The following is a 13,541-nucleotide window of genomic DNA, read 5'->3' as shown; positions in this document are numbered from 1 at the left end:
CCCACCCCTCACCTGAGTGAGTGTAACTGAAGTATACGCCAATAAGCTCTAGTTCTGTGGATACTAATAGGACCAGTATCCTGCAAAACACACTTTAGGAAATGTTTTTCTAGATGAGCTAGGAACACTGGTTTTAATATTCTCTCTCTCTCTTCCTACCACCCTTTCTCTTTTCCCTTCCTTCCCCTTTTTTCCCTCTCTCTCCCAATTTCCTCGCTTCCTTCTTTCCTTGAGAAAGAACAAATTTATGCTACTCTCTCCTGTGTACATGAGCCTAAACTAATGGGGAATTCCCCCTTTCCTGCTAGCCTGTTAGAACATCAAGTGCTTGTGGTCATCAAAATGTGGACATTTTAAGAGAAGCCCTTTCTCTCAAAAGCTGAAGAACCGGCATTACTATTTATTTATTGAGACAGGGTCTCGCTCTGCTGCCCAGGTTGGAGTGCAGTGGCAAGATCTCAGTTCACTGCAACTTCCATCTCCCGGGTTCAAGTGATTCTCATGCCTCAGCCACGCTAGTAGCTGGGACTACAGGTGCATGCCACCATGCCTGGCTAACTTTTGTATTTTTAGTAGAGATAGGGTTTCACCACGTTGGCCAGGCTGGTCTCAAACTCCTGGCCTCATGTGATCCACCCATCTCGGCCTCCCAAAGTGCTGGGATTATAGGCGTGAGCCACCGCGCCCGGCAAAGAACTGACATAACATATTGATGTTGTACTATCTTTAGTCGTCTTAGTAGTTAGATACATGTTACATACACATACGGGGTCAAATATTTCAAAGACTAGTCATGATTGATGTAATCAAAGGTAAGTTTTAAAACCAAACTAGTTAACTGGCCATTTAATAACATGGAAGTTCAATTGTTACATGGTTAAGAAGAAGCTAAATGTTAGGTAAGATTGCTGTACTCATGATCTAGACATAAGGAGAATTAAAAGAACACTTCAAAGTGTTTTACTAGAACACCCCAGTAGTGCCAAATGAGGCACTATTGGATAAATTTCTTGTGTAAATCAGACAGGGTTTTGGGATGAAGGTTGTCTCATGAAGCCTCCTGGCTCTCTGAGGTGTACAGATAACTGTAAGTGGTGGTGACATTGCTTCAGGAAGGCATGTGAAGGCCCTATAGAATGGAGCCAATCTTCACATTTTCTCCTGTTGCTCTTAAAAAATCATTCTCCTTTAGCTCTTCCAACCCTGAACTGCTAGAAAGCTTCTGGGATGAAAATTTTATTTTATTTTATTTTTTTGAGACGGAGTTTCACTCTTGTTGCCTAGGCTGGAGTGCAATGGTGCGATCTTGGCTCATCACAACCTCCACCTCTGGTTTAAGTGATTCTCCTGCCTCAGCCTCCTGAGTAGCTGGGATTACAGGCATGCACCACCATGCCTAGCTAATTTTGTATTTTTAGTAGAGATGGGGTTTTTCCATGTTGGTCAGGCTGGTCTCAAACTCCTGACCTCAGGTGATTCGCCCACCTCAGCCTCCCAAAGTGCTGGGATTACAGGCATGAGCCACTGCGCCTTGCCTAAAATTTTAAACTTTAGAATAATGATGATAATAATGAAACGATAGTGGTAGATAGCTTCTACTCATCCATCATCTGCTAAGCGCTTCGTACACATGATCTCAAATCCCCTCTGCAATCCTGGAATTACTTCATTTTACAATTGAGAAAATGAAAAGGGCAAGAGGTTAAGAATAAGATACAGAAAATAAAGGAGAATTAAAAATCTTACAGATTTGAAAATCTTTACGGAAACAACTGTTAGCATATTGATTGGGTTTAAAAAGTGATAAGAAATCAACAATTTAAATATTAATTAAGGGAAAAATTGTCATATCAGAAACTTTACAACTATGAAAACTTATTTTTCCGAAGAATAATTTGTCTAGGTAATGTGTATGACATGTTGTTAGAAAAATTGTTACAAACAGAATGGATGAACCTAAATTTATTTGAAAAACACACACACACACACACACACACACACACACACACACACACACACACACACTCTATACACATATCTGTACTAAGACAAGCCTAGAAGGGTATACAGCAGAGAAGCCTAGAAGGGTATACAACAAAATATTTATAGCATTTATTATAGGGAAAGAGGGGTTGGGATTATTGTTAACTCATTTTCCTCCTTGTTCTTTTTTGGATTTTACGAATTTCCTACAATGAACAGTTATACCTCATGTAATCAGAAAAAAATACACACATTATAGAGTTAAAAAAGTGATAGGAAAAATATAATGAAAAGAGATTGAGACATTGCTTACGTGGAATAGGGTACGCAAACCGGTCTGGGTGCTTTGTGATGAGAGTGTTTTTTATGTGTCTTCTCCCAACACCATGTGCGCCTATGTCATTTAGGAAAAAAGAATGTTAAAATTGACAACTCTTAATAATGTTCACAAAATGTTTTGAAAGAGAGAATAAGCAATCCACTTATACAATCAAACTTACCTAATAAGACTAGTGTTTTCCTTTTGAATGCTGGCAGTTTTACTACTTCTTCATATGTGACAAGATCTAATTGATCAAACACTAAAACGCAAAGATTTAGAAGAAAGGTGAATTTGTGGAATGACTATTTCATGTACATAAATTATAATTTTACTGTAAAACTACAGTTATATTAAAACCATGTCTTAAAAATACGAATCTAACTTATGATATATGGCTTATATGTAGTTTAAGTCATATAGCATCTAGGGAGAAATTTTCATTTTTAAGCCCATGAAAATGAACTTTAGAACTAGGGGCATCCAAAGATGCTGAACACATGCATTAAAATGTCCAAATCTAAAAGATGTTATATATCTTTTCATGCAGTATCCAACAAATTATATGAATTCATTTGAAACCACATGCTGTTCATATTTTTCCAATTCTAAGAAGTCAGTAATACTAAAAAGAAAAAGTCTACAGACAGTGACCAACATGAATATAGCATGAATGCAACTAAAGTTAACCAGGAGAGGGGCCAGCTAGAACGTTTCTAAAGATGGATGAGAAATGCATGGGCAGCTGGTCTTTAACTTCATGGTTCTTTCTTTCAACAGAGTTGATGAAGGTGGCATGCTAGATTCTATGGCAAGTTCTGTAACTATTTCATAAGCTTATCAATGAGCATCTCACAAGCTTTACTGTAACCCAGATATCCATTCAATGGAGAGTCTTGAATATGTAAGGAGAGTTACATGCTTTCCTGGGCCTGAAAACTTGTCGACCATTACATGGGCAGTCTGCATGTGGTGGATCAGGATGGAAAGAATCATGAAGCAGAGTCTGAGCTCCGAAACCTTTGCAAAAGTGGAGTTCTCTAATCACTACAGACTGAGGAGAAATATTTTAACAAATATTTTCTGAAACCTGCCTCTTAACACTATCATAAAAGCAATTTCAAGCAATGTATGAAACTTTCCTGAGCAGATGCCCATTCCTGTTGAAATTCAACGTGGTCCAATTCTCACACACATTTGGAAATTCTCACAAAGGGCTAAAATTGTATGTCTGTGTTTCCTGTAATTTTTGTATGGTCATACCCAAATGCTGTCAGTTACATACTGACATTTCTTTTTTTAAAGAATATTGAATAAACCCTGGATTTTAGAGGGGTTAAAATAAATTCAGTAAAATCGATTCAATGATGTAATAAAGGAATTTGGGCTGCTTTATTTATTTATTTATTTATTTATTTTTGAGATGGACTCTCGCTCTGCTGCCCAGGCTGGAGTGCAGTGGTGCGATCTCGGCTTACTGCAACCTCTGCCTCCCAGGTTCAAGCGATTCTCCTGCCTCAGCTTCCTGAGTTACAGGCACCCGCCATTATGCCCAGTCAATTTTTGTATTTCTGTAGAGACGGGGTTTCACCATGTTGGCCAGGCTGGTCTTTAACTCCTGACCTCAGGTGATTCGCTGGTCTTGACCTCCCGAAGTGTTGGGATTACAGGTGTGAACCATTGCACCCGGCCGAAATCTGCGCTACTTTAGCCAATCATTCATTAAGAGAACCTTCTACTCCTTGAAACAATATGGCCAAATGATTGTGAATATCACCTTAATTCTTAACATTTGTGATTTGCTCAATCACTTAAAATGCAAAACAAGATACTTGGGAATAGAATAGATCAGAAACAAACAAACAGCACCATTATCACAATATATAAAGAAATACAATATATTAAAATAGAGGTTAGTGTATATTAATGGGTATTTGCGCATTTGTTTTCTTTCGATAACTTGATTTATAAAGGTTGATTGAAAGTCTTTAAAGCATATCCTCTAGCAATAGCTAAAAAGCCAGAAATGTTTTCTGTGTTCAGAATGGCAGACTCACAAAATTAAAATGAACATGAGTCCCTCTGTGGTAGGGCTAGTTAGTTATACTGCAGTAGTAATGGAGTGATGAGAGTTGCAAAAATAAAAGCAGGAGTGCTGATGGCATTATTTTTTAGACCTATTGCCTTCTGGGTGATATTTCCATCAAGAAAAAGTATGCTTACGAAAGAAGTGCATTGACAAGCAGATATGTTTTAATATATTTTAATAAAAATAAGCAAGCATCTCACGAAAGAGCAAGATGATGATGATGACACAAGCTTTCTCAATGGTATATACACACACCTATCCCTCTATAGAGCCCTAACTCTAATCCTACCAAATTAAGACTTGTCATTTTTTTAAAAAAACATGTAAGAATGAGTTAGATGTCAACAATCAAAACCACAAACAGGTATGTTATGAAAATGAAATGAAACAGATATGTTAAACATCAATATCTTAACCATAAAGGAGCAGCATGAAGAGGTTACTCTGGTCTAAATGAAATTGCCACACGGTCATAGGGTTGAGAAACAATAAAAAAAGGGTATTTTAAAATAAGAGATACAAAGAATATTAGGAAAGCACTTAAAGAATGAACTTTTAAAGGTTTTAAGTTGCTTGCTGATTAAAAAAAAGGACTTAAAAGAAAATCATCAAAAACACAGAGGCATAGTCATTCAACAGGTTACTTACATGCACAGAGGCCATTGGGAGTGAGACAGCATGAAAAATGTACAGGGGTCATTGAAATATGGCTTTTCATATATTAGTAAAATAAAAGTATAATATGTACAAAATAAACTTTATCATGCAATATTCTAAACACAAGGCAAATAAATCACATTAAGAAACAAACTCATTTAATAGAAATTCAACAATAACCTTATATAAAAGCCAGTGGATCTTATATACTAGCATAGACATTGTATTGAGAATAGTTACAAGAAAACCTCTTCAGAGAGTGTAGACATGGAAGCCTTTTGCTTTTCACTTTGTACTGTCCTGTACCATGTGTAATTTCTAACCATGTGTGCCTATTACTTTTATTATTATTATTATTGAGACAGGGTCTCACTCCTTCACCCAGGTTGGAGTGCAGTGGTGGGATCTTGGCTCACTGCAGCCTCTGCCTCCCGGGTTCAAGTGATTCTCCTGCCTCAGCCTCCCAAGTAGCTGGGATTACAGGCGTGCACCACCATACCCATCTAAGTTTTGTATTTTTAGTAGAGATGGGGTTTTGCCATGTTGGTCAGGCTGGTCTCGAACTCCTGGCCTCAAGTGATCTGCCCACCTTGGCCTCCCAAAGTGCTGGGATTACGCATGAGCCACTGCACACAGCCTATTATTATTTTTAATGCCAACAGGGCAGTGAGTGAGATTATGGGTTACTTTTCATTTCCTTTAGAGTTGCTTGTATTCCAGAAAAAAAAGAATAGCTTTTAAAGTCAATAGTACTAACTTGTGGTATTAAGCATAATTTAAACACACCTATGAATGGTACTGTAGAAATCCCCTATGTTCAAATATGTGTATGTAAACATTTCGGGGCTCTAACATTTAAGAAAACAAATTAATGAAAACTTCCTAAATTTTTAAAAAGTTTACATTAGTAACTTGATCTAAAATGACTTTTGGAAGTCCTGGGGGCTGAGGAATCTCAATGCCTCTAGAGTTCAGTTGTTCTAGCCACACCACAATGCTTTTTGCACCAAGTATACATGGCTAGAAACCTTTTATGTGTTACAGAAAATGTATTTGCTGTAAAAGCTACACACACCATAATCAAATCTATTCCCAAGGATTCAGAAATACTGTCTGGCACAGTTTGCTCATATTACCCTGATTTCCTGCTAAACTACTTAACATTCCAGACACTTCTTTTAAGTATTTATGTAACTACTTTCCAGGTTGAATTTTTTCCATAAAAAAGTCATTTCCGTTGAATCCTTGTCTCAGTTGGAAATGCTATCAAGATCTTCAAATACTATAAAGACCTCCAATTCAAAAGAGCATTGCACACTGGTAGCATTGGGTTAAGAAGTAGATACTTGAATGCCCGCAGGGGTCAGGTAGCTAATGTGGTTGAATGAAGTGGGCCAGGTGCAAAAACAGGGAGTGGTGTGGACAGCGTGTGCTGGAGAATGAGTGACCATTCAAAGGCCACATTAACCACCCAGAGTTACTGCGAGAGAAAGTGGGCCTGGTATTGCTGCATTCCTTGTTCTTCTAAGGGAACTCTGAAACCCAAATGTTTATGTTAAATATCCTGACTTTCACATGTGATGACTTATTAAAATTTATTTTAAACACTGTGTGTGTGGGAGTTAGAGGGATAAAATTTACTCATGGGTCAAATTCAGCGAATAGGCTGTCACTTTATGATGAGAATTGTAGGTAACACAGTCTGAACAGAATTCCACTTTAACAAGCTATGTAGAATTTCCTAGTGACAAAAATGGAAATAATTCTAGTGTTATCATTCCCACCAGTTCTAGATAATGACAAAATTCCCAACCTTCATTTGTACCACAAATACAAATAATGCCAGAATTTGATAAGGTTTGGATCTTGCCATCAATATATGATGAATTCTCAAAGATTTGAAGCAGGAAACAAAACATACGGCCTTTATTTTAATTAACTGAGTAGTAGCAGACGAACAGAGTACTGTATTTTACCATCAACTTCTAAAGAAGCCAGAAAAATCCTTTTGAGATCTTGTTTGATCTGTGGCCCATGAGCCCATCTAGTTTGGTATGAAAGGCTATGATATTTCTCAAAGCAACTGCCTCACCAATGGAGGTCAATAGTATTTGTTTCTCAGTCTTTTAGAGCAATTCTTTATAAGGACACTTCTGTACATTGGGATGATCTTTCATCATAGCTAAAAGCAGAACAGCTGATTAAATACTTGACAATTTGATCTCTTGTAAAGCAAAGGTAATACTAAGCAAATGGCTCTTCTGGACTTTCTAAAGAACAAAATGGAAGAGTTGGTTGATGATGCAGAAGAAACCTGAAGAGATGGTGACAGAAAGGAACGCTAGGCTTTGCAGGCAGTGTATTTCAGAAAGTCCAGGAAAAAAGTTGGGAATCTTCTCCCAGAAAGAGAAACTAAAAAGAGAGCTCACAGTGATTATTTTGCAGGCGAGGGAAGCCTAACAATGATATCCCGACTAGAGAATCACAAATAGGCCTAAACACAAAGTTCTACAGAGACACTTAAGGGTCTCTGCAAGGACCATCCAAGAAGCTCAGACTTTCTTTCAAAGGAGGGCCTTATACACAGAGACACACTGACATGTAGAACAACCCCTCAAGCATGGCAAGGAAGGTTCTGATGCCCAGAAGACCGCTGGTTAGGAAAATACTGATGATACCAAACAGGTGGTGGCAGTAGGCTCCCCTGTCCTCTCAACCCCTCCTTTCTTCATTCTAAGCTGACAAGAACTTAGAGAGGTCAATGGTTTGGGATAGGAGGTAAGTGTCAAAAGACAGAGGAAAAAACAATTCTATTCTACCCCTATTAGGCTCCTGCCTTCTATGTCAAGGGTAATAGCTTTCAACCTGGATAGGCAATGTCTACCAGAGAGCAAGAGCCTGAGATAGACAGTACAAGAATACTTGGCTTCATTGAATGATTGCCATTTGTCAGGCCCAGTGATGAAAGAACCTGAGACCCACTGATCTTTAGAATTAGAAAAGATATCCTTGATTAACCTAATTCCCTCATTTCAAGGCCCGCAGAGGCGAAGTGATTTGCCCAAATTGCACACTCAGGTGTGCTAATTCCTGGTCCTATCTCCAGCTGCCTATTAAGCTTACAGCCGTGTTTGCAGGACCACTGTGCACCACCTAACGGGAATCAGAGAATGGGAACAATGGAAGAAGACCAGTGATGCCCTGGTGGCGAAAGAGTGGAAAAAGTGAAAACACACACACACACACAAAAGTGAAAACACTGGCTGCCAGACTGAATGCTGATTCTCTGGCAAAATTCTTAAATGAATGATTAAATTGATTCTTTGACAGTATTTAGAGAATTCTAGTTTTTCAATGAATTAATTTCTTACTTTCCTCAGGGCTGAATTAAAGAATACTGGTAAACTGAATACTCATGTTTACATACCCTCTATTAGTACAGCATAAATCTAATGATGAACTGACAGCCTGAACCAGGCATTTCTTCGCTTTTCTAGGTGTAAGTTACTTTCAATGCCATCTATATCTATGTATCATTTAACAGTGTTGCAAAAATTATAAGGTGAGATGCATACATTTCTCAAGTTATATGTCAACACATCTCCTTGTCAGCCTATTAGATTGTGTTAGACTGTTAGAAGTTGACAGAAATAAGGGCAACTAAGGAGACTTGCTAATAACCACTGACGTTTTGTGTGAAGCAACATTCTGCTGATACCGCTGTGCATTTCTATTTATTTCATTTTTATTTTGTATAGATAGGGTATTGCTATGTTGCCCAGGCTGGCCTCAAACTCCTGGGCTCAGGCAATCTTCCTGCCTCAGCCTCCTAAGTAGCTGGGATTACAGGCACCACCACCGTGACTGGCTCTGCAGTGCATTTCTTCAAATAGTATACTTGAGCATTTACTTAATAGTTGCTATATTTTGTGTAACTAGTCTGCTTTAACTATTTCTTCCCTTCATAAAACCAAAAACGCCATTATGAAACTGCTGCTCTGTAGTAGCACATAATCAGAAATTATACTGTTTTTGGAAATAAAAATGTGGTACAATGTAACTAACGAGAAGGGAATGATTCCTTATTTAACTGAGCTGTTTAAACTTAACCCATGTGGCCACTCACATTCATTCCACATTATACAGCAGTTTGAAATGTTTACTTTTAATTTCTGATTGAGAAATGAACAATTCAGAGTATGTTATAACATTTACAGAGAAAAATGCATTTCATACTTGTCAGAAACATTATGCCATCAATCTGGGTATGCATGACTGGATTCACTTGATTTTTTTGGCCACATTTCTAATTTTTGGAGCTATTTCTGAAACCTTGGGAACTAACCTAATGCCAGTCAGGACTTTCAATTCCTCAGAAAAAGTTCCTTATAAAAGGAGTCATATTAAGAAGTTATTGAAAATAACTTCTTACGTTAGCACTCCTGTATACCACTATGCATTTTCTTTAGCTTAAGTCGCATCCTGTGAATCTTCTGGATATTCTATTGCAACAACAGATCATGCCTTTTTGGTATTAATTTCTGTTTTTAACAAGACAAGTGTACATTTTGACTTAAGTTGAATACAAACTTCCATATGGGCAAACATACATACTATAAAGGGAAGGCCAAGGTAAGATTCTTGCTCTTGTGGGAGCTTGGAAATATCATGAGGGAAGAAGACTACTCACAGAAATGGACAAAACCAAGTTAGTGTCCATGTCATTTGTACTCTTTCAAACCAACCACAGAACCATTTGTGACACAGTTCTCTGATAAGAGCACACCTCTACCCTTAGATGTTTATCACAGGGCCACACCCAAGGGCCAGGCAGGAGCCAGAGGGGAGGAGATCTGTTCAAGACCAATCCCAGCCAAGGAGATAAGAATCCTGGCTACTGAGCAAACCCTCAGGCTTTCATTTCTCAGGGGAGGACTTAACATGTTGGATTCTTTTCATTCCAGAGGATACTATTTCAAAATAACATTTTTGTCCTATAAAGTATAGCTCTGTAAAATATCTAGCAAATAACCAACATATTAATTGGAGGTAGGGGTTTCTTAAAGGTTTTGAAAGTTGATGACGATCTCATATGGTAGAATTTTTTGGATAGAGAACATTGAAGACTGAATTAAAATATTACATCTCTTTAGGTCTTAGAGATGCTTAACCCAGTCTCAGTAACAGTCGTGCTTTCCCTACCTGCATTGTGCTTTGCCAAATATTTATCTTTGTACTGCTTCTTTTTCTTGCCAAACCAAGTACAGCTGGCCTGCTGCTCCTGTTTGGTCTTCTCCATGGCAATGCAAGCTACTCGCCTAGCACACACAAAAATAAAAATAAAATAAAATGAATTTATAGTTCTGGTTGATAAAATAGAAGAATCATCCATTTGAAGAATTTACATAAAACAGCATAACCATACTCATCCTAATCTTTCAAAAAATTTGGACAAAGGCTATTCTTTGGTTTTCATGACAATTTCCTAGAAATGTTTTTAAAATATAGGCTTATATTAAAATGGCATGGTACTCCTTGAACATATACTGACAACACAGATTAGATGCCTAAACATGTGGCCATGAGACACAGTAGAATGTTTCAACACAGGCCTGGTGTGAATTCTGGCTTTGTCACTTGTTAGCTGGTACTGAGCACTTAATGTTAGACACTTTTCTAGGAACTTTACATATATTAACTCCTTTAATCTTTCTAACAACAGCTTAATAAATGGTACTACTGCTACATGGAGATTCTAATATAAGATATAAAAAGTGTGCTCTGATTAAATTCACAGTTATAACCACAATCAGGACATTATAATTTTGATCTATAACATCCAGCATTGGTAATATAAACAAAGATGATGTTAAAAAGTTGCTCTTTTAGGTTCAGTCTAAGCAAATACTTACTTTTCAGGATACTGCCACAGAAGACTTTGCTCTCTTAATGATTTTGCTCATGGGGGCTAAACAAGGGTCCCCAAGTGACTCACATATAAGAGTCCAAAATCACGATTGGAATGCCATATGGTGCTATTGTAAATGGCAAGTTACTTTCCAATGACATTGTACTGATTTACACTCCCACCAGCAGTGTATGAACATTCCTACTGTTCCACTTCCTTGGCAACACTTGGTATTATCCATCTTTAACTTTAGCCATCATGGTGGATGAATAATGGAATACCACTGTGTTTTTAATTTACATTTTAGTTTACGTTTCACTCATTAGTAAGATTGATCATTTTTTCATATGTTTATTGGCTACTGAATTTCCTCTTTTGTAAAGTGTCTGTTCAAGTCTTTTGACCATTCTTCTATTCAGTTGTCTTTTTCTCATAGATTTGTAGAAATTCTTTATATAGTCTGGATATTATGCTTTTGTTAGTTATTAATATATGTGTTGCAGATATCTTCTTCTACTCTGTGGCTTGCCTTTTTGCTCTCTTTATGGTATCATTTGATGAGCATAACTTATTAGTTTTAATTTAGTCAAATTTATCAGTCTTTTCTTTAATGGGAAGTATTTTTGATATCTTAAGAAATCCTCAGCCAGGTGCGATGGCTCATGCCTGTAATCCCAGCACTCTGGGAGGCTGAGGCAGGTAGATCACCTGAGCTCAGGAGTTCACACCAGCCTGGGCAACATTTTGAAACCCCATCTCTACTAAAAATACAAAAATTAGCCAGGTGCGGTGGCATGTGCCTATAGTCCCAGCTACTCCAGATGCTGAGACAGGAGAATTACTTGAGCCTGAGAGGTGGAGGTTGCAGTGATTTGAGATCATGCCAGTGCATTCTAGCCTGGGCAACTGAGCGAGACCTTGTGTTAAAAAAACCAAAAATGAAATTCTTAGCAGGGGATTTCCCAACACTTTGGGAGGCCAAGGAGGGAGGCTCACTTGAGGCCAGGAGTTTGAGACCAGCCTGAGAAACATAGCAAGACCCTATCTCTACAAAAAAAAAAAAAAAAAAAATTTGCTGGTGTGATGTTATGTGCCTGTAGTCCCAGCTACTAGGGAGGCTGAAGCAGGATCACTTGAGTACAGGAGTTCCAAGCTGCAGTCAGCCAAGACTACACCACTGCACTCCAGCCTGGGAGACAGAGACCCTGACTTTAGAAAAATAAATAAAAATAAAAAGAAATCCTTCCTTGTCCCAGAAGATATTCTCCAATATTACCCTCTCAAAGTTTATAGTTTTGTCTTTTACATTTCGGCTATCAATGTACTAGTACTGCTGTTTTTTCTGTTTGTTTTTGAGACAGAGTCTCCTTGTGATGCCCAGGCTGGAGGGCAGTGGTGCAATCTCGGCTCACTGTAACCTCTGCTTCCTAGGTTCAAGCGATTCTCATGCCTCAGCCTCCTGAGTAGGTGGGATTACAGGCGTGTGCCACCATGCCTGGCTAATTTTTGTATTTTTTTAGTAGAGATGGGGTTTCACCATGTTGGCCAGGCTGGTCTTGAACTCCTGACTTCATGCGATCCACTTGCCTTGGCCTCCCAAAATGCTGGGATTACAGGCGTGAGCCACTGTGCCCGGCTTAGAACTGATTTTTGCTTATGGTGTAAAGGAGGGGTCCAATTCCTTTTTTCTTCCTAATGGATACCCAATTGTCCCACATTATTGAAAAGCCTGTCCATTCCTCATTGCTGTGTACATCAAGTGTCCACTTATGTATGGGAGTGTTTTCAGGTTCTCTATTCCTTTGTGGTCTATTTGAGCATACCTAATTATCTCTAAACCCATAACTTATTATCTTGTTTACTATAGCTTTATAACAAGTCTTGGTATCTGGTAGAGCAAGACCTCCTTCCTTGTTCTTCAAGAGCATCTTGGCTATTCCTGACCTTGTGCATTTCCATGTAGACTTTAAAATTAGCTTGTCAATTTCAAAACTGTTGGGATTGCCTCTTATCTATGAAATCTATCTAGGAGGAATAGACATCTCTATAATACTGAGTCTTCCAGTCCTTGAACACAGTATGTCTCTCCATTTACTCATATCTTTTTAAATGTTTATATATATATATATCTTTTTTTGGTTGTTGTTGTTGTTGTTGTTTTTTCCCCGAGACGGAGTCTTGCTCTGTCGCCCAAGCTGGAGTGCAGTGGTACAATCTTGGCTCACTGTTACTTTGACCTCCTGGGTGCAAGCAATCCTTCCGCTTCAGGTTCCTAAGTAGCGGACTACAGGTGCATGCCACCTAATTTTTTTTTTTTCTTGAGACAAAGTGTCGCTCTGTCGCCCAGGATGGAGTGGAGTGGCACGATCTCAGCTCACTGCAACCTCCGTCCTCCCCGGTTCAAGTGATTCTCCCTGCCTCAGCCTCCCAAGTAGCTGGGATTACAGGTGCCCGCCACCACGCCCAGCTAATTTTTGTATTTTTAGTAGAGATGGGGATTCGCCATGTTGGCCAGGCTGGTCTCAAACTCCTGACCTCAGGTGATCTGCCTGCCTCGGCCTCCCAAAGTGCTGAGATTACAGGTG

The 13,541-nt window shown here is 38.5% G+C and overlaps 1 protein-coding gene across 11 annotated transcripts in view; it reads right to left on the bottom strand.

Annotated features, from left to right (window-relative positions):
* The window catches only part of CASK (calcium/calmodulin dependent serine protein kinase), a 401,324-nt gene that overhangs the window by 17,595 nt on the left and 370,188 nt on the right, over positions 1–13,541 (bottom strand). For all 11 annotated transcript variants that reach the window (XM_037992948.2, XM_037992954.2, XM_037992955.2 and 8 more), the window contains 3 exons: positions 10,251–10,366; positions 2,484–2,564; positions 2,297–2,377 (listed from right to left, as the gene is read on the bottom strand). In XM_037992948.2, coding sequence (XP_037848876.1) covers positions 2,297–2,377; positions 2,484–2,564; positions 10,251–10,366 — 278 coding nt within the window. The remainder of the gene's footprint in view (positions 1–2,296; positions 2,378–2,483; positions 2,565–10,250; positions 10,367–13,541) is intronic.

The sequence above is a fragment of the Chlorocebus sabaeus genome, chromosome X (genome assembly GCF_047675955.1).
Source record: "Chlorocebus sabaeus isolate Y175 chromosome X, mChlSab1.0.hap1, whole genome shotgun sequence".
Lineage (NCBI taxonomy): Eukaryota > Metazoa > Chordata > Mammalia > Primates > Cercopithecidae > Chlorocebus > Chlorocebus sabaeus.
This window is presented reverse-complemented; position numbering and strand designations above follow the sequence as displayed.